The sequence below is a fragment of the Mirounga leonina genome, unplaced genomic scaffold, assembly GCF_011800145.1.
Source record: "Mirounga leonina isolate KUSES-001 unplaced genomic scaffold, KU_Mleo_1.0 Mir_115, whole genome shotgun sequence".
NCBI classification, from domain to species: Eukaryota; Metazoa; Chordata; class Mammalia; order Carnivora; family Phocidae; genus Mirounga; species Mirounga leonina.
The window spans coordinates 73,288,873-73,314,699 of NW_023270268.1; the positions used below are offsets into that span (position 1 = coordinate 73,288,873).

General features: G+C 36.7%; 1 protein-coding gene and 1 pseudogene across 3 annotated transcripts in view; one reads left to right on the forward strand and one right to left on the reverse strand.

Annotated features, from left to right (window-relative positions):
* Window positions 1-505: 505 nt before the first annotated feature.
* Window positions 506-25,827, reverse strand: part of DCUN1D1 (defective in cullin neddylation 1 domain containing 1) — a 31,720-nt gene continuing 6,398 nt past the window's right edge. For 2 of the 3 annotated variants that reach the window (XM_034999657.1, XM_034999655.1), the window contains exons 2-7: window positions 19,694-19,910; window positions 18,314-18,482; window positions 15,944-16,074; window positions 5,014-5,096; window positions 4,677-4,773; window positions 506-3,346 (exon numbers count right to left, since the gene is read on the reverse strand). In XM_034999657.1, the coding sequence (XP_034855548.1) occupies window positions 3,267-3,346; window positions 4,677-4,773; window positions 5,014-5,096; window positions 15,944-16,074; window positions 18,314-18,482; window positions 19,694-19,868 (735 nt within the window). In that variant the 5' untranslated portion in view covers window positions 19,869-19,910 and the 3' untranslated portion in view covers window positions 506-3,266. Of the gene's footprint in view, window positions 3,347-4,676; window positions 4,774-5,013; window positions 5,097-15,943; window positions 16,075-18,313; window positions 18,483-19,693; window positions 19,911-20,766; window positions 20,872-25,827 lie in introns of those variants that run through there. The other variant, XM_034999656.1, reaches the window with a different exon arrangement.
* Window positions 9,447-10,663, forward strand: LOC118006865 (annotated as a pseudogene).

Sequence of the window (25,827 nt, forward strand, 5' to 3'; positions counted from 1 at the left end):
ATGTAAAAGTTACAGAAGGTTTACAATACGTTGTCTTAATAGTAACATGTTTTCAAAAAATCTAAGTGCACATTAAACTAGCTACAACTACTCAAATTCCTTATCAAATAAAAAATAGATGAACACTTCATTCACTTAAATCTTTGAGGAAAAAAAAAAATAGTATAACCTTGCTTAAATAAGAATTCCCCAGTAAGGATATTATATAAAAGATTTCCCATGTTATTTTATTTACTTTCTCTCATTAAAACTTTTTAAAAGTCTAATGCAGAACACACACTTACAATGCCATATTACACAACTACAGTACTGTTAATTAAACAAAGCAGCCCAGTATAGTTGTAAACATTTTAAAAATGTAGTAAACAAGACTTGGCATGTCTTTTCTTCCCAAAACTTGCCATTACAATGCTCTTTCCATGAATAATTACTCTTCCTGGAAAAGTTTAAGGTATATTTTAGTCTTTAAAAATATTACACTGAAATAATATGTGAAAAGATTTAGTCATGGCAATTTCACGGAAGCTTTTATTGCCTCTGTTGGTAATATGACAGGGATTGTAAGAAGCACAATTGAACTTACAGAGATTTGCAGATGATAGTCACTAACGATAATCTTGATCTCAAGTATTTTTATATGTGGGCACTTCTAATTTTATACACTTTACTATTTAAAAAGCATTACATTTTAAAATGTGTACCTGTTTTGACATTTGGCAAAAAGGAAACTGTACCTGTGGTTCAATTTAAAACAAAGAATCAGCCTGGGGAGTTTAACAAAATGAAGACTGAAACACTAATGAATTAAAGCATTTCAAGGTGTGTGTGTGTGTGTGTGTGTGTGTGCGCGCGCGCATGTGTGTATGAGCATGTATGTCTCTTTCAACCTCTCTCTGTCAATCTCTCTCACAGACACACTCACACACATACACAGCCATATGTATAAGCATTTTTTTAGTACAAAATACTCCCTGTAACCAGACATTTATCCTCAAAATAATCACACCACATTAAATCAGTCTTCTCTTTTCAGCCCTAGTAATAGTATTGTTTAATTCTAAGATGCCATCATAGAGTGAACAACCTTAACTTTTATGCTACATAATTATATTCAAAGCTTTATGTATTTTTTGTTTATAATTACACAGTAATTATAAATGTTTAGTACCAAAATGATGACAAACACTATTTTGTTGAAAAAGGTCTTGCGTTTAAAAGGAAAAGTCTGTAAACCCAAGGCACTAAGCCATGAACCAATATCAGACTTCTAAGAAAAACCATTTATATTGGGGGAAAAAAAAAAAAAAGCTAATGGGATCTCACTTTAAAACACAGCATACTCGAATTAATCAATCCGAAAACAATACCATAACTCAAAATCTTCAAGACAAAAAACAAAATAGTACATATATATATATATCTTTTTAAATTTTTCATAATTGAAGTTCCTCTTTATATTTACAAATATGAAATCAGGAAATACTGAAAGCAGCAGGATTCTTTTTTTCTTTTTCTTTTTCTTAAAATAACCAATTCTAGTAACCTGAATAGAAGTTTTCAAAATATTCTTTTGGTAGAATTAATATTCTTGAGTTAAAGTTATGATTGGAATATTAATATAATATCTATGGGGAAAGCTCAATTTCAGAAACTGTGTAAATAAAAAGTAGTTGTAAGATGTCACTGTTTCTTAAAATCATTTCCACATCTACATAAAACATACTGCTATTCTGAAGTACATTCCTTTGATAATTTTAACATTGGGCCTTAGAGAGTTGCCTGGATATACCAAGCAAAATCTATTCCTGCTAAAGACCAAAGTCACCCAATATATGAAGTTTTACATTTTTTTTACTTGCCTTACAGAAATGTTTAAGAGAGCAAGAAACCCTTCACATGTCAGGAAGTGAACAGAAAAGTGAGGCATTTTCAGCATGAAAGCAGTTCATGGGTCTTGTAATGAAAAAAAATAATGTAAGATAGGATTCTGCTCTGATGTGAAAACTGAGCTAATCTGAACGAAACAAAAAAGGTAAAGAAACTAAATAATTTACAAAAATAAAAGCCAGATTGGTATTTTGCATCAAGTACATGCTTGCTTGAAAATTTTTGCTCCTGAAGTATTTGGCAACCACAGTGATTAGCAGTTAAAGGAATTTCAACAAAATAAGAAGTCATCAAAAATGGACTATTTGTCTGAAAGCAGTACCTATAAGGATTGAACTTCATGGCTCATCATGACCATTTTCAAAATTTAATTCCTACTATCTTCTTATAAATTAAGAGAATTTCATTTGTGTTCCATAGTGTGCTGACAAAAACAAACAAAAAAAAAAAACAAAACAAAAAAAATAAACCCTCATGCCTAAATTTAGAATATTGTATTGTGTAGCAATCTAAAACATTCAAAACAAATTAAATAGTTTAACTTATTCAACAGGCATATAAGCATTTCAAAATCATAATGAAATCCAATTATGTAGTGCATAATGTAGACAGGAGTAGAATCTAACATTATGCAGACATTTCCTAAATAAAAGTTCCCTGTAAGACAACTATACATAAACATGGGTAAGGTAAGTGCAGACTAGTTCTGTGGAACCTTTTGAAATCGAGGGTCTGAAACACAATAAATTTTTCAGGTAGGCACACCAAGTTATCCTCAAAATTTTTCACGTTGGTTATTTTGACATCAGTTACTCTACTCACATCAACAATACATGTGATTTGCCAGGAAAAAAAAAATCCCCCCAAACCAAAACACCATTCCAGATCTGGTACACTTAAATATATCACTCTCATTGGAAGTGCTATCAGCATAGTCTTTGCAACTAGCCCAAAGCATATATTTAAGAAGTTTTTATAAATTGTTTGTGATGTTCATATGTTTAATTCTTATGCCAAACTGCTTTCTGATGAAGACAGCATTGTGCTTTATGCAAGAATGGAAACCTCAAAATAATCACCATAAAGCTTCTAAGACTTATGGGAGAATAAACTAGGATGGTCCACAGATATAAGATGAAATCCACAATGTTGGAATTATAAATGTTTAGAGCGGCCCAGACTAGAAGACAAGCCCAAACCACCATTAGAAGAATGAAATACGATATGGTCCAAGATGTATCCTTAAAGTTTTGACACAACCCTCAGTCTGAATTGTGAGGATTGATCTTCAGTTCAGTCCAGCCAGCAGAAATTGACTGTGCAATTTTCCGTTGTATTTATTGTACAGACTATGTACATTCTAGAAGGTTCCTTTAGTGCTACACTGTTGTACTTTTTGTCCCAGCAATTTGAGGGCGTGCAAATTCCACAAAGTCATCAATAAGAACAGGCCATGCTCCTGGGGGGGAAAAAAAAAAAGTATGGGAACAAAGAAAGAAGGAAAAGCAGAAATAAAATTTTAAAGAGAATCCTTTACTTTTTAAAATACCTTCCCCGTAACAGTTAAAGTATATCATTACAAATATTCCCACTGATCAGACTTCCAAAATTCTGACTTTTTAGAGTTTCTACCTAAAATATTCCTTATATTCTCTCTGCTCTATTATTCTAAGACTTGATTATCCTCTGAGTGATAAATAATAACTCTTCTGGTGACCAATCAAGAATATCACGGTTTTCTGAAGGCCACGGAACTGGCAGCCTAAGAAATGGCCAGGCCATAATGGCATGCTGCCAGCACTGAGAGTATAGGTAGGTGGGAGGAAAAAAGTTTCCCGGCATTTTGTGGCGAACTTAACAAGGGAAATCAACAGCAAATATCAACCTCTATCTAATTTCATGATAATAAATTACTAAAAGATTTTAAATTGCACATATGCATGCCTCTACACATCCACACGCCAACCTCCAAATCAGGAAGTTCTCCAGTTTTGTGTAAGGCCTAACAGAAAGCACAATTATCATCAGTAATACGCAGGCTTAGACATTTCTCACTTGTCAGTGGAGACTGTACATCATAATGAAAACAAAGAGAAAAAAATAACATCATCTCTGGTTAAATAGTTCCAGGACACTTTTAAGGAGGCCAAGGTCATTGGAGATTTTTCAAAGAGTACCTCTGTCTATTCAACAATCTCAAAAATGCATCCTGCTAATTCTCAAGGGAAGCTTAGTAAGGATGTGTGAGGAAATCAATGTAAACCACTGTCACTACTCAAAAAATAAAAGCAAGGTCCTCATAGTGGATGGTAATATCTTTTTACACACATGAAAAAATATCAGAAAAGAATTCAATTGATGATCATTTACTGAATGTCAACAGTACTACAGTAGGGCAGCTGAAGTACATTTCAAATTTAACAAAGTCACTGAACTTGAGTTTACAGTCAAGTTCACAGACAAGACAGATAACAATAAAAACACAAATATAAAAGTACATTAAGAAGAGTAATGAGTAAACTGAAAATCTGAAGTAAACTGAAAATCTAAAACATGGATGAAAACTATTCATGCATTTCTGGAAGACAGGATTACCGAATTGGTATTTAAAGAAACAGAACAATATAGGCTAGTAGAGAGGACAAAAGCATTTTATATATTCGGAAGAACACAAATAAGAGGTCAGAGGACAGAAATCCAACTCCAAGAAAAACAGAAGTAGATAAGAAGTTCAAGAGTATGTGATAAAGTAACAAAACCAAAGTTACTAAGGCCAAAACGTTCATTACCTTCTTCGTCATAATTAGACATGTCATCTGCAATCATTGTACTGAAGTCTAAAAGAAGGTTCCAAGTATCTTTTGGTATTGATCGTTTATGATGTTCCTATTTTTAAAAAATAAGCAAAAAACATCCAAATCACCAGAGAGTTTCAAAATACCAGCCCAAATGATGCTAAATTCAAGAATGCAAAATAACTTGTGTAATGAAATTCTGGTAATCAAATTTCTCATTCTATGTCCACTACACACTCTGAGATGAGTTAGTCATGCTTTAAAAAATGTTAATTTATCTTCAAAGTAAAAATGTAGAGAAAAGATGGAGCTGCAGAAAACATGAACTTACCAACAAAAATTTATTCCATAAGTCTAAGAATTTAAATCTTCCATTAAGCACTAAATTCCAGTAGGCAATGGCCATTTCTAGATCTGTAATATTAAAAATAAGTTATGTATTTCAAATTCCATGAATATTTATCCCTGCAAAAAAACACAGGTAAGACCAAAAATAGCCCTAAAAAAAAAAAAAAAAAAGTTTGTTTTTTTTCCCCTGACTACTGTGTCGTAAAATTTTCATATACAGATAAGACCAAGGTTTGTATCCTGCCCTCCCTCACTAATGAATAGTTCCTTCAGGGCAAGAAGAATACCACTTACCTCACACGGGGTTTCTGAAGCCTAAATTGGATAATGCGAAGACTAGATAAGTAATAAAATGTTAATGTACACCAGTGTTTCTCAACCTCAGCACTTTTGATATTTGGGGCCAAATAATTTTTCGTTGTGGGGGGCTGTCCTATATTTTATGACATTAGCAGCATCCCTGGTCTCTACCCACAGCTCCATTCTACCCCCAGTGGTGACAACCAAACTGTCTCCAGACATTGCCAAAGCCTTCCCCCGGCGGGGAGAGAACAAAGCTGCCCCCAGTTGAGAACCACCGATGTACAACTACAGGTTGTAACGCAAAAGACTGCTTTCCACAATGACTGATCCTGACTTCAGAGACCACTAAGAATACGGATTTAAAAATTAAAATTCGTCAACTAAGATTTGCTTTTAGAAAAGTTTGATGAAGATGATATAAATGGCTATTTAATTGGGTTTGGAGCAGAGTGAAGCCATACTGCTCCATGACAAAGTATAATACCTGTCATGACAGAGAGAAAGAACTATAATCTCTTTCAAGGAACTAAACCTGTTAAGAAAGTATCAAGCTTTTATGAGTAAATTTACATCTCCAGGTCAGGAAAAATTACATCCCAAGTAACTTAAAAGTCCTTTCAGATATGATCTCCAAACCACCCGATAATCTGAAGAATCCTGAGACTAGGGAAGACTCCAAAAAGGCTCACATCCTACCTCAAAGAACAATATATAGGCCATAAGGCAAAAAATCCCCCTTCAGCACTGGACCTTCACCTCTTCAAGGATAGGGACTGCATATCTCCACATGAGCAGACTGAAACACAGCACACATTCCGAAACTGCTGAATGAATGAACTTCCTACAGTTCCATATGCAAATGCACTACTTACCCTCAAAGCCATCATTTCGTCTTCCTTCAAACTCAGTGGAAAAGGTGTCACTTTTTTCTCTTCTCCAAAGATAAGCCCTCACCACCACTGTTCTCAAGCCAATACCATCCTGCCTCTTCAGGAATCTTATCTATTAGTTAGTTTTCCTCTCTCCCTACATCTTCAACTTTGCCCTGTCTTCTGGCTTTTTCCCCTTCACAAAGAAACATGCTCAGGTTACAGCACTTACCATTAAAAAAAAAAAAAAAAAAACAACTTTCCTGGATCTCTCATCCCCTTAACTAGCTACCCTCTTTCTCCTTCCCCTCACAGATAATCCTGAAACGGTACATGGAGTCTTCTACTTTTATACATAATGTGCTCCTGAAAGCAAGGCTGAAACTCAAATTCAGATCCCCAGGTTTTAAGAAAACTAGAAATATGACACCAACTCCTAATCATAATACCTTTTTAATCTTTGCAGTCTTTACGGCCCTATAGCCAATATTCCTTTCAGGTTCTTTAATTTTGTTCTTTTCTTTAACAACTAAACATGCTCATTGTCTAGCTCAAGTGCAGTACACAATGGCTCTTATTAGCATTCTTAATCTCCTTCTTCCCTTCAAATGAATGAAATTTATAACTAAGCGTATTTACTAGTGCTAGCATTTTTTTTCCTTTTCAACTAATTTTCACAAAATAAGGATAAGAAACAACAGAGATATTCAAATAACTACAAACCAGGAGACACCTATTTTGTCAGCCGATACACTAAAAAAAGAATCTGACAAGTATGGAAGTGTATGTGTATGATGTTTGAAGGTTTAGGATGTAAAGGAAGAGAATTTGTTTGTAATGTACATTCATTGCCCCATTTCCTCACCTCCCACACACTCTTTAATTCTATAAACTAGCATGTACCTCTGTCACTCTACTGGAAGTAATCTCTGCCAAATAAACACTTTGATGTCCTTAATTTACCTGGCTCTCTGCCACACTGGACAAAACTGAATACACCGCCTAGATGATTTGTCACTTCTTTCAGCTTTAACTGATAGTGCTCTATTTTCCTCTGTCCTCTTTGGCTTTCTCTTTCTCTTTTATTGGCACCCCTTCCTCCATTCCTCCCTTCCATGTTGGTGTTCTGTAATACTGTATATCAGCAATAACCATTTCTACTACCTGCAGATTTTTCAAACCCTTACCTTTTTCCATGTCATATGCTCAACTGCCTTGAACAACTCCTAAATCTGAATCTTTTATCTCTATGTTCTAGATTCATATATCAAATTGCCTAAGGACATCTTCAACTGGGTATCCATAAACAGCTCAAATTCAACAGAGTTCAAACTGAACTCACTGTCTTCCTCTACAGACCTGCTATTCGTTCTCTCAATGTCCTCACCCTACAGTGTTTCTCAATGAAACACAATTTCACACTGTGAAGAACTACCCTGTGCACTGCAGGACATTCGGCACCCTCCTAATGTCAGAAGAAACCCTCAGTCGGGCGCCTGGGTGGCTCAGTTGGTTAAGCGACTGCCTTCGGCTCAGGTCATGATCCTGGAGTCCCTGGATCGAGTCCCGCATCGTGCTCTCTGCTCGGCAGGGAGCCTGCTTCTGCCTCTGACCCTCCCCCCTCTCATGTGCTCTCTCTCTCTCATTCTCTCTGTCTCAAATAAATAAATAAATAAAATCTTTAAAAAAAAAAAAAAGAAACCCTCAGTCATTATGACAACCAAAAAACACCCACATACATTTCCAAATGTCCCCTAAAGGTGTTCAGAATTGATAGAGAAACTCCTTTCTCTTCCTCATCACACACTTTCAGTCGAAGCACTTTCATTTTGGCTTCTAAGTACCTTTTAAATCTCTCTTCTCCATCCCTACCGGCAGGACCAGTGCTAGGGTCCTCTTCATGTCCAGCTAAATCACTGCCACAGCTTCATAACCAATCACTCTTCCTTTAGTTCTGACTCCACTCCTTTTAAAGAACCACAATGCTTTCATACGGACCTTTCAGGCATACAAATTTGGTGTCACTTCCATGTTAAAATTCTGCAATGATTAAAACAACGAGATACCACTAACACAGCTGCTGAAATGGCCAAAATCCAAAACACTGACAACACCAAATGCTGACGAGGATGTGAAGCAACAGGAACTCTCATTCATTGCTGGTGGGAATGCAAAATAGTACAGCTACTTTGGAAGACAGTTTGGCAGTTTCTTACAAAACTAAACATACTCTTACCATATGATTTAGCAATCGCACTCCTTGGTATTTACCCAAATGAATTCAAAACTTATGTCCACACAAAAACCTGCACATACATGTTTACAACAGCTTTATTCATAATGGCCAAAACTTGGAAGCAACCAAGATGTCCTTTAGTAGATAGAGAGATTATATAAACTGTGGTATATCCAGACAGAGGACTATTACTCAGTGCTAAAACAACATGAGCTATGAAGCCATGAAAAGACATGCAGGAAAACAAATGCATATTAATTATTACTAACTGAAAGAAGCCAGTCTGAAAAGGCTAATTCTGAAAAAGGAAAACTATGGAGACAGTAAAAAGATCAGCAGTTGCCAGGTTAGGAGGGAGGAAAGGATGAATAGGCAAAGCAGAGGACTTTTAGGGCAGTGAAAATTCTATGATGCTATGATGATGGATACATGTTGTTATTATGTTTGTCCAAACCCACAGAATGTATAACATCAAGAGTAAACCTTAATGTAAACTTGAACTCTGGGTGATAATGATGTATCAATATAGGTAAGAGCTATGTATGTGTGGGGACTGTAAGAAATGTACCACTGTGGGGTACAATGTACCACTGTTGATACTGGAAGGAGCTATGTATGTGTGGGGACAGAAAATCTCTGTACCTTCTACTCAATTTTGCTGTAAACCTAAAACAGCTCAAAAAAATAATGTCTACTAAAAATTTTTTTTTAATCTGCAATAATTTTCCTGTTGTCTTCAGATAAAATCTGCAATTCTAGTTAAATGAACTTACTTGCGGTTCCTCAAAGGTGCTATGTCTCTCACCTCTGAGCAACTGAACTTGCTAATCTCTCCACAAAAAGAGATGGCTTCTATTTTTGGGGGGGGGGGGGCCTTGAAAACATATACTCATTCTTCAAGGCTCAAAAATTAATCATCTTTGCTTGCAGGTCCTGCACTGGAGGAGACGCACACAGCTAACATTGTCTTCCTCACTCAACTATTACAGCCGGTTCTCTCTGGGCACAATGGCAACTCTTAAGGAAAAACTGATTGCACCAGCTGCAGAAGAAGAGGCAACCGTCCCAAACATAAGATCACTGCAGTGGGTGCTGGACAAGTTGGTATGGCATGTGCCATCAGCATTCTGGGAAAGTCTCTAGCTGATGAACTTGCCCGTGTGGATGTTTTAGAAGATAAACTCAAAGTAGAAATGATGGATCTGCAACCTGGGAGCTTATTTCTTCAGACACCTAAAATTGTGGCAGATAAAGATTACTCTGACTGCCAATTCTAAGATTGTGGTGGTGACTGCAGGAGTCCGCCAGCAAAAGGGAGAGAGCCGGCTCAATCTGGTTCAGAGGAATGTTAATGTCTTCAAATTCATTATTCTGCAGGTAGTCAGGTACAGTACTGACTGTATCATAATTGTGGTTTCCAACCCAGTGGATATTCTCACATATGTTACTGGGAAACTAAGTGGACTACGAAAGCACCGTGTGATTGGAAGTAGGTGTAATCTGAATTCTGCTAGATTTTGCAATCTTATGGCTGAAAAACTTGGCATTCATCCCAGGAGCTGCCATGGATGGATTCTGGGAGAATATGGCAACTCAAGTGTGGCTGTGCAGAGTTCTCTTCAGGAACTGAATCCAGAAATGGGAACAGACAACGACAATGAAAATTGGAAGAAGTGCATAAGATGGTGGTTGAAAGTGCCTACGAAGTCATCAAGCTAAAAGGATATACCAACTGGGCTAGTGGATTAAGTGTGGCTGATCTCACTGAATCCATGTTGAAAAATCTATCCATGGGCGCCTGGGTGGCTCAGTTGGTTAGGTGACTGCCTTCGGCTCAGGTCATGATCCTGGAGTCCCGGGATCGAGTCCCACATTGGGCTCCCTGCTCGGCAGGGAGCCTGCTTCTCCCTCTGACCCTCCCCCCTCTCATGTGCTCTCTGTCTCTCTCATTCTCTCTGTCTCAAATAAATAAATAAAATCTTAAAAAAAAAAGAAAAATCTATCCAGGATTCATCCAGTGTCAACAATGGTGAAGGGGATGTATGGCATTGAGAACGAAGTTTTCCTGAGCCTTCCGTGTATCCTGAACGCTCGAGGCTTAACCAGTGTGATCAACCAGAAGCTGAAGGATGATGAGTTTGCCCAGCTCAAGAAAAGTGCAGATACCTTGTGGGACATCCAGAAAAGACCTAAAAGATCTATGACTTCTGGCTTCCAGGCTATAGAAATTTAAAACTACAATGTGATTACCTGGGAGCCTTTAGTTTTTCTTTTTTTTAAAGATTTTATTTATTTATTTGACAGAGAGAGAGAGACAGCTAGAGAGGGAACACAAGCAGGGGGAGTGGGAGAGGGAGAAGCAGGCTTCCCACCGAGCAGGGAGCCCGATGCGGGGCTCGATCCCAGGACCTGGGATCATGACCTGAGCCGAAGGCAGACGCTGAACGACTGAGCCACCCAGGCGCCCGAGCCTTTAGTTTTTCATCCACATACATGGACCAGAGTTTGCTTTTATCTTCCTAAATATGGGAATCTGGGCTCACAGAATCAAAGCCCATGCTTGGTTTAATGCTTGCAATGAACCCTTGAACAAATGAGCCCTTGAACAAATAAAATTAACTATTGTAGTGTGGAAAAAAAAAATTAATCATCTTTATGAAGACTTTGCAAATTCACCCAGACAGGCTTAAGATGCTCCTGACTCCGTGCTCACAGAGTAAGGAGTGAACAAATATTTTTGAATGAAAAAGGAATACTCAAAAAGACTTAGTAAGTTATAATTAAGAGTTGAAATGCAGGGGCGCCTGGGTGGCTCAGCTGGTTAAGTGTCCGACTCTTGGTTTCAGCTCAGGTCATAATCTCAGGGTCCTGAGATTGAGTTCCACGTTGGGCTCCGCACACAGTGAGGAGTCTGCTTGAGATTCTCTCCCTCTGCCCCTTCCTACACGCCTCCCCCCTCCCCCGGCCCTGGCTCGCTCGTATGCATATGCATGCCCTCTCTCTCTCTCCCTCCCTCAAATAAATAAATAAATAAAATCTTAAAAAAAGAGTTATAGATTCTGAAGCAGTACTGGAAAAGAGCAAATTCAACAAGAAGGTAACAAGTGGCAACAATAGAATAAATAGAAGGAAAATACAGAGAAAAAGAGACAAGCAAATAACAGAATTGCCTAAAACTGATACTTGCAGAATGAATTCTTAAGCCCTTACAGTAAAATTAAAAATGTGAGGTAATCCCAGTGTCAAACAAAATCAACAAGGCAATGTGGAATTTCATAAAAGGTGATGAACTGAGTGCTGAATGAACACAGAAATGAACTGAGACTGGATACAAATACTGTCCCTAAGGGAAACAAAATGTTGCCAATTCACTAGGGAGGATGGAATGGTGATTAACAATCCTATTCCCAATGTCTTCATTTACTTAGAAATATCTTCATTTATCTTAGAAATACTTAGGGAAAAAAATGTTAGCACAACGTAATATAAAAAAAAAATACAGAATGTGGAGCCAGAAGATCTGAGACTGAGTCCCAGTTCTACCAACTCTAAAGTTACATGACCTTAGTAAGTCAACCTCTCTACCCATGAATTTCTCCATCTTTATGATAAAGAGGATAACAGGTTTTTTACTTAGCTCAAAGGGCTGTTACAAGAACCAAGTAGGATTACATAGATGAAAATACACCTTAAAAACACTCTATAAAATTATTTCTAAATATTAAAGTAAATGTCTAACATAATCTTAAAATTTTTTAAATCAACTGCACAGGTATGAGATTCTAGCTGAACCACAGTTCACAAGAAAATAACCTATGATCTTTAGCCTAATAAAAGTTCACGATGGTCCTAAAAATGGCATGGTTGCTAAAGAACAAATGTAATTTTTGACCAAACAGAATGAACAGTCACAAAAAATAACAGACTCATGGCGTTCTACATTAAACAGCCTCCTTCTGGAGTATTATGTTCTGCTTTAAGAGCTCTATTTTGAGAGAATCTGAGAAGTTGGAAATGTGCCTGGTAGGGGACAGTAACAGGAATAACAAAGGTCTTCTCAAATGAAGAACAGTTAAAATAATTGGAATGCTGACCTGGAAAAAAAAAAAAAAGAGAGAAGGGGGTAAGTGACAGCAGATTTAGATGGTCAGACTTCCTCCATGCTGCGGTAGAGGACAAATAAGAGCAGGTGGTAGAAGTTAGCAAGACAAAGATGCTCACTTCATAAGGAAGAACTGTGTGATAAGTAGTAGGAGTATTCTGTGATAAGAACGGACCACTTCTAAAACAATGTGTGTCCAATCCCTGGATGTTCCAAAGTAAAAACTAAATGAGCATCAGCTATGAATGCTACTTTAGACAGGTTAGACAACTTATGAAATCCCTTTCAAATTTAAGATTCAGAAGGCTATCAGAAATGCCAGGTGACTGAAACAGACAGTGATAGTGGGAGCACCCTATCCTGGTGTCAAAGGAAATCAAGTTATAGAAAATGGGAAAATATGGAAAACACCAGTTCTCATTATAACAGGCAGAGCTATTTATAAATAAACCACAGTGCTGTCACCGTCACTTTGCCAATTTGTTTTGGGCCTCACCTCCTCTCCTATGATCTTCTAACTCTTCTCTGCCAAATACTGTAATTTAAGAGCCCTGTGCGCCCTTAGAAAGGCTGTCAAGAAAACGGTTTTTTTAATTAAGTTCTTCAACTAAGAAAAAGTCATTACATTTCCTGACACCCAACACCAACGCAAAACAAAGGGAAAAACTAAGATTTGTCTTCCTATTATGTTTTTTTTCTTTTTTAAATTAAGAATTTTTTAGTTTTAGTCTTAGAAAAATTGAGCAGAAAGTACAGACAGTTCCCATATACCTCCCCACCCCCCGTTTCCACTATTTTTAACATCTTACTTTAGTGTGGTATATTTCTTACAGTTGATAAGCCAATATGGATATACTATTATTACCTCAAGTCCATATTTTACATTAGGGCTCACTCTGGGCTGTACATTCTATGGGGTTTTTTAAAACAATTTTAAAATTGTGGTTAAATATACATAACAAAATGTATCATCTTAACCATTTTTAATTGTACAGTTCAGTAGTATTAGGTACATTCACACTGTTGTGCAACCAACTTCTAGAACTCTTTTTTCATCCTGCAAAACAGAAACTCTATATCCATTAAACAATATTACAATTTTCTTAAGTTCAGTACTCTACATTAGATAATAAAATAAATTTTTATATCTAATTCTGTACAATCTTTTTGCAATTTTCCCTATCATCCAAAACTCCAATTTACTATGTTACATATCCAATATCTAATAAAAATTTTGCTTTATTTTTACCACATATAATAAAAACTAAGATTCACTATCAAAACCATATAGTCACCCCAAAATGTCATTAGTTTTGTGCTCCAATAAGGGAAAAGGATATAACTAAAAAAACAGATTCAGCCCTTCTTTTTTTTTTTTTTTAAGATTTTTCATTTATTTGCGAGAGAGAGAATGAGAGACAGAGAGCATGAGAGGGAGGAGGGTCAGAGGGAGAAGCAGACTCCCTGCTGAGCAGGGAGCCCGACATGGGACTTGATCCCGGGACTCCAGGATCATGACCCGAGCCGAAGGCAGTCGCTTAACCAACTGAGCCACCCAGGCGTCCCCAGATTCAGCCCATTTAAATCAACATTTTATATTCATAACATTTTGTTTAATCTTATCAAAATATTGTGCTACATTTCTAAACACAACAAAAAGTTATTGTAGTGTATACATACAAATTCAAAAATTTTAATCAGTTTTTATTTGCGGGAAGGAAGGAGGAAAATAGAAAATAATAGCCCAGTTAACTGATGGCCATAGATAGTAGAGAAACTAACCCAATGTATCATCCACCCCAGCTTATTTTGCCTGCAAAATGAGGAATTTTACTGCAAGAAGAAAATCCAAACTAAACTGAAGAATCAGCTGGAAAGGAGGCTTCATTATTTCTAATTTTGCTTTACAGATATCTTGTATATCTTCAATCAGTTCAATCACGTTCAGTCACTCGTTAGGCCAAATCTCCAATACAAATGTTGTACACTTATCCCTTCTCCTCACTAGCTTTCAACCACTTCCTCGGTCTAATCCCTATTCACATAATCCTTTTCTCAATGTGTTTTCCCCTCTAATTTAAAATATAAAGAAGGATTAGTACAAGAGGCCCCTATTAGCCTCTCCAACTTCAAAATCAAAAACAAACTCACTTCCATCACTGGGTAAGTTATTTAACTTTCCTGTAGGCACATGAAGCTTTCCTCATCTGCAAAATCAGGATAGAAAAATGGCTAGCACTCTATTACTATGTATCTGGCACATGGCAGGTGATGAATTATTGAATGAAAAAATGAGAAACTCATAAAACTGTTAAACATGAAATGAAGCAGTTTATGTACTTAGCACACTGCCAGGCACACAGTAAATGGAGGATATTGCCATCATCAAAATCTTCAGTGCATCCCTACTGCCCACAAATTCTAATTTAAACCTTTTCTGCCCTGTTTTTAAAGGAAGCCTGTGGTTGTCAAGCCTTACAATGTCTCACCAACTTAATCTCCCACTAAAATCACATCAATGTTTTCTCTCTTCTACAAAGAAGCCAAGCTTATTTCTGAAGTTTCAGATATTCATTCATAACTATCCTCTCAAGCACCTTTTATCTTCCCTTGTGGAGTCAAATATGATATCCTTCAGTTCATATCCCATCTTGCCCAGGAAGCATTTCCCAACCATTCCTGATTTTACTCTAAAACCCTCATACACGTTTATTATTGTGTATTACCTCCTTTTGTCAAATCTTTCTAGGTAAATTGTAAATTACACTGTAGCTTTTACTTCCATATCCCCTAGCCATCCCAGAGCAAGTGTATGGATATTACATACAGCACAAATTGATTGATCTAAACTATTGAGAGTGGAAGATTATGGATAGGATTTCTGGATAAGATTATACTTGATAATCTTCATTTTTATTCTTTCTTATAGCTTCCAAGCTAATCATAGCCAAAAAGAATAGATTTCTTTGGCATTCTATGACTCAGAAATCTTACAATGCTATTTCTATAGATCCACAGTGAAATAACTTATGGCCCTATGATCCTACAATATCTTCTAGATAATAAATAAATATACACAAATACATATACACATAAATATAAACAAGTAAATAAATGTACATATGTATGTCAGTGAAATTTTAACAATTATTTATTTTCCGTATTATAGTTCTTAAAAAAAAAAATCAGTGGTTCAGATATGGCATCAAGAGTAACCTTATTATTCAACGTACATGGTTATTTTCTGATTAACTAAAAGTTCATTGTTTCTCACTGTTTTTCAGTAACTGGTATTTTCATGATGACTTTATGCTCAAAACACAAAACTTTCAATTACAAAAGTGACACTGTCAATGTATTTTAATATATTTGAAACACCAAATATAATTTAAAAAATTCTTACCTAATCCTTTTTGTCCTGGATTCTTTGCAAAATTAAAAGTAAACTGGTAAAAATCCTTAAATCGTCCTGGTTCTTTCAATTCTTGTTCCATCTTGGGTATCTGGGCCTTTAGTTTTTCTATGCTGTCACATCTACATTGTAAAATTAAAGTTTATAAAATATAAACTTCTTCACCATAAATTAAAGGACTTTGATAAAAGCTTATATTTATTTCACATAACTTTTAAAAAATCAGTTGAAATTTTATATTTTTACATTATATAAACAAGTATGGGGTTAGCTAGATAAAGTAAAGGTCTGGAGTATTAAACATCAGAATTACCATTTTTAAAAGAAATGGAGTATTACTTTTAATTATGTAATTCATTGGACTATCAACACACCCAAATTGTAGAAGTCAGCCACAGTGAATAGAATGTATAGTAATCACCATAACAATCACCAAACAGCAGTAGATATTCCTTACCTGGCAACAAGTCACATGTCTAGCTCTCAAACTAACTGAAAGCACAGTCTCTTGCTTAGGTGAGAAAGCATTCCCCTTGAAAAGGTGTTGTTATACAAAGTATAATAATAAATATATGCTGAACCCCCTACCATCTCTAACTACTTTTCTCAAATCATTATTTAAGCTTTTTCTACATTTGCAAAGCATTCAACTTCCAAGGAACTGAAAGGGTCTATGTACCCATCCTACTTTCCAAATAATAGCCTGAAGGCAGAAATCCTCTTTTTTATAGATTCCACAAACTAGCATTCCATTTTTCCTCTAATCATTTCTGCTTTTATTTCCCTTCTATGGTCTTCATAACACCTTCTAGCTCATTAGTTTGTAGATTAAAATTATTTGGAAGTTCATTACATTTTATATGAACTCAGTTTCAAATAAAAAAAATAAGTTCTAGTGGAACCTGTCCTAGTACAGAAAATTCCAGCAAGTTCAGGATAGGGCTGGCTTGGGAGGCAGAACACAGTGTCTAGACCAGTTATTAATTTACTGCTCCTCAACTTTAAACTTACCCTTCTTTGCCCTACCTACACTTTGCGACTATTTGCAGTCAAACTACCAATCCTGAGGCTCTGTTTTTCTTACCAGCTGGCTCACTGATAGGTTCTACCAATAGAGGGCGACGAGAGGCTGGAAGAGGAAAAAGGAACTTTTCCTCCTCTCCTAGTCTGTTTTCTTGCAGAGAGCAAGGGTTTTTCAGTGCGCTGGGAGCTCCCAGCAGTGTTCACCAGCAGTGGCAACTCCTATGGCCCGGCCACAGGTGGCCTCCAGCCAGTTTCTTCTCTACCAGAGCAGGAGGCAAAGCAAGCACCGCAGGCCCTGTGTTCCTGCAGCAGCCACACCCTCTCCTCGGAACTCCTCAATCTCAGCCTCGCAGGATTTCTTTCGTTTCTACGTTCCTTCCTTGCTCACTTCCCACGGCCACAAGGGTGATGGCAGCTTCCTGCATCTGCCACTTCTGTTATACTTAGAATTTTCTTTTACCTCTTTTACATAATACGACTTTTTAAATTTTCCCTGTTCAAATTACTGACATGGTTTTTGTGTTTTTTCTGGACCCTGACTGATTACAATGTCCCTCAGGCTCGAGAATCAGAATGTCTGGGTTCAAATTCTGGCTCTAACCCTACCTAATTCCATAATTTTTCTGCACCTCACTTTCCTCATCTCTAAAATGGGTAAATACTGCTTCTTTCACAAAGTTGTTGTGTAGGTGAAATACTTACTTAGCACAGTTCCTGAAATAAAAATGAATGTTCAACAACTGTTAGCTATTATTACTTGTCACTCACTAAAAACAGAAAGGGCAGCAGCCCGTTACCTATCCACAGACTGAATACTTTTTCATATTCTCATTAACTACAGACAACTAGACGCCATAGGTAAAATCTCTACCCATGAGTTTTTAACTTACTTATCCCAAGACATTTAGCTAATCAGCTGTTCAAGGTATAAGGGGAACAAAAAGCGATTAGTAACTTCTAAGATTTTACATTCTAGGAGTTTGTTTATAAATCCAGAGTTCACAACCACACAGTGAGAAAGAAACTAAAGCTCACTTCACTTATCCATGTTAAATATTAAAGCACAGTAATTTATTTTAATACTAATGAAACTTCCTCAGAAACCAATGATAAAAGCATAATGCAAATGGAATAGGCTAAACTACACAGAAACCTTGACAAACCCAGAAAACTATGTAACATGGGAAGGAGCTAGCATACTAGCCCATTTCTATTTATACCAATGTTTGTAGGCTGGTAAATTTAAAAATTGACATTTACAAATTCATAACACAATTCAGTTCCACAGTTAATTCTCACAGTAATGTGCCTAATTTCCTGTGGTAAGTATATACTCACCCTAACTCTGTCATACCGTCCATGAACTCTTGTTTGGAGAACTCGCACTGAGTTGCTGCTCTGAACTTCCATGCAATGATCAACACGCTGATGCTGGCAGGATCGAGTGCCAGGTCATCACAGAACTGCTGGATACCATCTATTCCAATTTTATTTTCATCTTGAGGATCTTTAAAAACAACAGTGCAATATTAAATTAGTGCCATACTTTATTATGCTATGCCTAAAACTGGAAAAAGTAATGCTCTATATTCCATTAAAAAATGTTCACAACAAATCAGAAATATGAAATGGTAATACTCTAACATATTTTCCCACTATAACATTTAAAGCCACTTTGTCCCAGAAATGGCATTCTTGAGATGAACAGGAGGATATTGGGGGGGGAGGGGGGAGGAGAGATGGGCACTTGATTTTTAAGTTTTATTTATTCATGTGAAAAATGTCCCGTACTCATATACACTCAGAAAATCAGACATTCCTATATAGAAAAAAAGGATTTTTTCTGAACATATGAACAGAATTTGTTTTCTCACAGCAAAGTTCATTTGATAATGGCAATCATTTCTTAATACCAGAAAAACTGTAACTCTGCAATTCAATCCCAATCTCAACAATATAAACATCTGTTGTTCAAATTAAAGAAAAAACCCAACTATCAATATATTTACTCATCAGATGGCAAAAATTTAAAGTAATGACAAATACAAGGAGAAAGAGGCACTCATACAGTGCATTGTTGTAGGTGATTTGCTAACATCTCTAGAAGATGTTAGTAGTTAGTAGAAATAAAAAACATGCATATCTTTTGGCTTCTGGGCATGAGTTAAGCATAAAATGTAATTCTACTTTAGGAAAAATTTTGAAAGAAACTGTATATATATATATATATTTCTGCATAAACATAAAAGATATGGAAGGATCCACACCAGGCTATTAAATATTGGTTCCCTCAGGAGAATAAAGAGGGAGAAGCTATTAACTTCTTCTTTACTCATATGTTGTTTAACATTTTTAAAGTATTACTTCATAGTTCTTTAAAGGTTGTTAAAATTATTATGCAGGTCTCCTTTAAATTAGTTCAGCTGAATTTTATGAAAATGAGGGGGAAAAAATCCAGGCCCCCAGTCACTATTCTAAAACTGGATCTTGGGGGAAGAAAAAAGGGGGAGGATAAGGGAGGAAGAAATAAAGAGGCTAAGAAGAAATTTTAGTGAAAAGAGGGAAAGAATTTCTCTCAGATCTCTTGAAGTAATTCTAAGATCTACAGAGCTACGCTGGACACATTCACCCAATTTATGTTCTATGTATGCCTGATTTCTCATAAGCATGTAACTGTGGAAAACCTGGTTCAAAATATTTAAAGTCACAAGCACTCACCTTTGTATCTATTGTATAGTTGTTCTAACTTCTTCCTGTCCAATGATCCTTTTACACTCTCTCGTATATAAAGTTCAGGATTTTGGAAAAAATTGTCTGTTGCAACATCTAACTTCCAGTCATTTTGAGACAGACAACTTACTGCTGTTTTTTCACTAGACTGTGTGAAGATCATAAACTGACGAACTTTATCCTTCTGCGATGATTTCAACTTGTTCTGTTGAAACCAGAAAATAAATTGAAACTATGTTTTTGTTTTTGTTTTTTAGATTTTATTTATTTGACAGAGAGAGAGACAGCCAGAGAGGGGACGCAAGCAGGGGGAGTAGGAGAGGGAGAAGCAGGCTTCCCGCGGAGCAGGGAGCCCGATGCGGGGCTCCATCCCAGACGCTCAACGACTGAGCCACCCAGGCGCCCCCTAAATTGAAACTATGTAAAATCAGATGACTATATCTATATGGCTAACTAATCATTCTTAGCAATACTTTTTCCTCATAAAATATTTTAAGTCAGACTTATTTTTGTTCTATTAAAAAGAAAGACAAATTTTTTTAATGTAAAACACAAAATTTGGTATTATTTTACAGGAGAAATGAAAAGGTAAAGGAAATTCAACCACCCTGCATTTCTCCTAAAAGTGGATCCTGAGCACATATATAAAGGCTCTAGAAAGGGAAGTGCTTGACCAAGCACAAAGCTCTAAAGGGACTCGTAAGGAGTGGTGGTGAAGAAGTGACATTATCTAGGAAGCCAGAAGAGGCAATGACCCCAGGGAACAATGAGATTAACAGGTGTTAGTAGCAGTCTTAAAACCCATTATAAAGGATATAGGGTACAACTCTCCCAACCCCACCCCTTGTTTTCTTGCTATTTTTACCAAATGTGAAAAAGAAATGAAATATGAGTACCCTACATTTCTCCTGGTGGTGTTCAGAAACCAAGATAATTATCAATAGAATTTCCCCATATTTGCATTCAAATAGAAAGCAGTGCAATATGAACAAGTACCCTGGATCCTTCCAATGAAGGTAACTTTTAATAGAATTCTTCTTTTTTTCCCTTGAAAGAATCACCTCTTTCCCTTGGCCCGAGCCTAGCAGAGGCTCTCCCCAAACAGGCTCTCTGCTGTAATAACCTCTTCTTACTTGCCTTATGTTGACACAGATTCATTTCTCATCTGACCTGAACCCTGTGCAAAATAAAGCAGGGCAATTAGGCCCTCTACTCTCCCAGTAACAAAGACCATGTTTTCCCTCTCTTCCCATCCAACCTGGTCTCCTGTGCGCAATTTTAGCCTCCCCACTATTATTCTTCCCCTTACCAAGTCCTAACACCATCTCTCAGCAAAGTGCTTGGGTTCTTGCTGAGCTACTACTGCAAGGGGAAAAAAGCACACGAGTAGGGCACACATTAATAGACAGAAACCGTTCTGTGGATTAAGCAACACATCTGAGAACCCCAGCATCTTTGATCTAGCCCAAACTGACAGATCACAAACCTCAATCCCCTGATTGTACGGATGAGAAGAGACCCAGAAAGTTAAGGAATTTGTTCAAAAATCACCCAGGTTATTATTAGTAGAAATGGGACAAGAACAGAAAGATCTCATGAATCTGAGTCTTAGTAATCTTTCCACAAACCACACTGCGTGCTGTACACAGTTATAAGCCTTTTGGGCTTTTTGGGATTTTCAAGAAAAAGACTACCAAAGATATAAATATTTCCATCTATTACAGAATAAAAATAAGAATATGCAAAATCAAATATGAAAACCAACCCTCTCTCTTACGATATGAAAAATGTTTATGGCCTAGAGTCTGATTTGTCAGCCACACTCCTCTCTCTGTAAATATGTTATTTTCTAGGATTACGGATTAAAATCTCAACCTCTGTTCGCCATTAAAATTGAGAAACTACAAATTCACTAACCTCGTGTTACCTCACTAAATAACTCTACCACCTCTGGAAACCAGATAACTCATACCACATTATACAACACATCTCTCAGATGTCTAGGATTCTTCCCTTTTGAAAAATAGCTCCTCAAGATTTATTATTCAATTGCAACAAACCCACAATGAAATCAAATGCCAAAGAACATACCGGTCTTATTTTAATATACTCTTTAAATGAAAGGAAGCCACCTTGATTTCAACCTGTATTATGAAATACTATTTTTAAAATTAGTATACCTTTTTCCCTTGAGAGAGATAGTACACTGACATACATTTTAATTTTTCTTTGAAGAACAGAGATGTATCTGATGGTCACTATGATCACCAGTGACCACTGTATAAGGTTGTAAAGAGTGTTGGGAGATTAATCTGAAGTATATACCAATTACCGGCTGCATCCTGGAAATTACTTTTTAATTCAGCCTGAATTAACTTCTTTGTATTAACTTTTTCCCATTCCCCTAAAAGTTGGAGACAGAAAAACAATCAGCATTATTTGGGGTTTCATCATACAGTATTAAATCCAGTGCTCTGTTCCCTGAAACTTCAATCATTTTTATTGAAAAGAGGAAGGAAAAATATAGCTTAAGTCACTTATGCAAGCCAAAAGCACTGTTCAGTCTATAATGACTCTTGTCACAGTGCCAGAGATGAGAAAACTGGGGAGCAAAGATAAAAAAATCATCTTACCCACACAAATTAGTAACAAAATTATACAAATGAATAATTTAACTCTATTACCTTATTTGAAAAAAGTATATGTAATAAGTAATGTCTATGTATATATAAATTAAACTATTTTAACTGGTTAAAGTTTCCAGTTACACAGCATTATCAATATATTTTAAGGAAAAGGGCTGTAGCTACCCACTTCCAACACCATTAAGGCTAATGAGTGAAACCTGGCACAGAACTGATAGGATGGGTTTCTGCTAGGCCAAGAATAAGCAACCCCATTCCTACAAAGTCTGGTAACTACCCTCCCCTTCTTGTACTTATATTGCACTCTTACCATTTTTCTGTCAGCTCTCTGTGCCTCAAATCAATCTTAACCATGTGCTCCCCTACGAGGGAGGATGTACTCAACTCTGTAGTCTCAAAGGCTGTCCTAGAATAAAGCTGGAGTGTACTAGAGTTGCCCCTTCCCCACGCCTCTAGGAGACCTCTAACACTCCCACCCTCTTTTCCCAGGCTACATGGGGACATCAGGCAAGGTTTTCTGATTTTAAGAGTATGGCATCAGAGGTTTAAGTCAACTTAAGGAAGAGAAAAAGGGTATCTAGCCAGCAAAAAATTATTTACAGGGGATGAGAGGGTGGATAGAAAACTGAAGTAGAAGACAAAAACAGATGGATTTTCTCTATTTCTACTATAAACGCAGTGGGGATCTTCCTAACAGCAAAAACATGTGACAACTACAATGATTCAGCACTCAAATAAGTATATGTCATTCACTTTCAGATTTTTTTAGTTTGTTCCTTTTAAATAAATCTTATTTAAACTAAATCATTAAATAAGATTAGATAATACAATCTTCAATACTCAAAAGTGTGACAAATTTTCAAGTTAATTCAGTACTGAAATATGTAAAATGTATAAAATATAGAATATATTATTTTTAATTCTAGCAAAAAAGGGGGGAACCCAAGGAAGGGGGGGAGAGAGGAACAGTAGGGGAGTGAGAGGAAGGGAAAAAAAGGAGAGAAGTGTTGTCTTTTGTAACAGAAAGCTAATTACAATTGTATATGGTCACCAAAGTTAGAGATAATATTATAATCTGGACAGTAAAAAAACACTTATTTGTTCATCTTTCCAAAATGAAAAAAATCTGGTCATCAACACGTATTGTTTAATACTTAAATCTAGAATATCTGCAATTTTTTTTTCCACTCAAGAAATTTATGAATCAGGGCGCCTGGGTGGCTCAGTTGGTTAAGCAACTGCTTCGGCTCAGGTCATGATCCTGGAGTCCCTGGATCGAGTCCCGCATCGGGCTCCCTGCTCGGCAGGGAGCCTGCTTCTGCCTCTGACCCTCCCCCCTCTCATGTGCTCTCTCTCTTTCTCTCTCTCTCAAATAAATAAATAAAATCTTAAAAAAAAAAAAAAAAGAAAGAAATTTATGAATCACATTGAAAATAATAGTTTACGGGGCTCCTGGGTGGCTCAGTCAGTTAAGCGTCTCCCTTCAGCTCAGGTCATGATCAGGGTCCTGGGATCGGCTCCCAGCATCAGAGCCCAGCATCTGGCTTCCTGCTCAGTGGGGAGTCTGCTTCTCCCCCTGCCCCTTCCCCCATTCGTGCTTTCTCACTCACTTTCAAATAAAATCATTTAAAAAATTATAAAAAAGTAAAATAGTTTATCTGAAAAAAAAATACTTTGGATGTAGCCAAGTATCATAGAGTCAAGTACATTTTACCATTGAACCTATAAAGTCTATTGTGATAGAAGAATGGGGACTTAGAAAGGCTTGGGATGCCTGTGTGGCTCAGTTATAGCTGAGCGTCTGCCTTCGGCTCGGGTCATGATCCCGGGGTCCTGGGATCGAGCCCCACATCGGGCTCCCTGCTCCGCGAGGAGCCTTTTTCTCCCTCTCCCTCTGCCTGTCACTCCCCCCACTTGTGCTCGCTCTCGGACAAATAAAATCTTAAAAAAAAAAAAAAAGAATGGGGACTTAGGCTCTACACTAAAAATAATGATCATAATGTTAAAAAATTCCTCTTAAGTATTTCCCTCAAGAAAAATAATGAACATGGAAAATTATTTCCTAGTCAACTAAGTCCTAATAATTCCAAATGGAAATAATTTCAATGGGCAATATTTTTTAAAGCAAAATATTAAAATTAAAGATACATTTAATTATTTATATTATTCTGAATTTTCATCTTCTCACCCTTAAGTTTCAAATTCAGTCTGAACTCTAAAAAAAAAAAAGATACTAAGGTCTTTACACTTTTAAAGGAATTAGTTTTCTAACTCAATTCTAGTTCTCTCAGGATTTGATGAATCTAGCTCAAAAAAGGCCATGTTTTAAAAATCAAAACACTGTAATGATCACTCAATTCTCACTAAAAGCTCTGTATATTGATTCTCATGTGTTTACCATATGATTAACAGTTTGACTTTACCTGAAACTTTGACGAGCTAGTTTAAGTCCAGAAAAATCATACTTTCCATATATGATACATAGTATTCAGCAGATAATAACCAAACGTTACCAATAGCTCAAACCACTCATAGAGTCCCAGTAAGATTATAGGTCTGAAGTCAAAGTGGAAAGAAAAACCAATTCAACTAATGAGACTACCCACTCGGAGAGAAGACTTTCACCAAGGGGCAAAGTTCAGCAGGAAAGTCAGCCTAAGAATCTAGGTAGAGAAGCTAGAAATCCTCTTCCCCTCTACCTGCACAGAGAGGTAGTATATGATTAGCGCAGACTCTCAAACCAGATTGGCAGGATTTAAATCCCACCTATGCCTCTTAATTGCTGTGTGACTTTGGGAAAATTACTTAATCTCTGTGCTTCAATTTCCTCATCTGTAAACAGGGTGTGAAGGTTACACAAATTAATTCAGGTTAAACTCTCAGAACTGTACTTAGCACATAGTAAGGCCTCCTTTCAAGTCCGTGAAGGAAAGAATACTCCAGAGGGAAAAAAATGATTTTATGCAAATAGTAAAATAATCATAAAAACTAGCAGCTAACATTTGAGCTCCTACTGTGTGCCAACACTGTGCTAGGTATTTAATTATTAACAATCCTGCAAGGTGGTTATCATTGATTCCATTTTACCAATGACAAAACCAAGCCCCAGAGCTCGATTTATCTAAAGACAGACTTATACAAAAAGTAGCAGAGCTAGGAATAAAACCCTGGTGCCTTGCTTCAGGGTATGCAGTCTTTCCATTTATTCCATATTGTCAAGTGAAAGAGAAAACAGAAAGGGCAAAAGTGCAACCACTGACTAATTATGTGTTAAGGGGGGGGGGCGGATTGTGAGCAATATTTCTTCATCTATTTTTATGGAAAAGTTAAGTGATCAACTGACCCTTCCCCAATCTCATGTAAACAATCTGCATTCTGACTAAAAATTACCCATTAAGCATTCCCTCACAACCTAAATAGAAGGCTAATTTAGGGATGTAACTTCCCTTTTCGGGTTTTTGGGAAGAAAACGAGGGG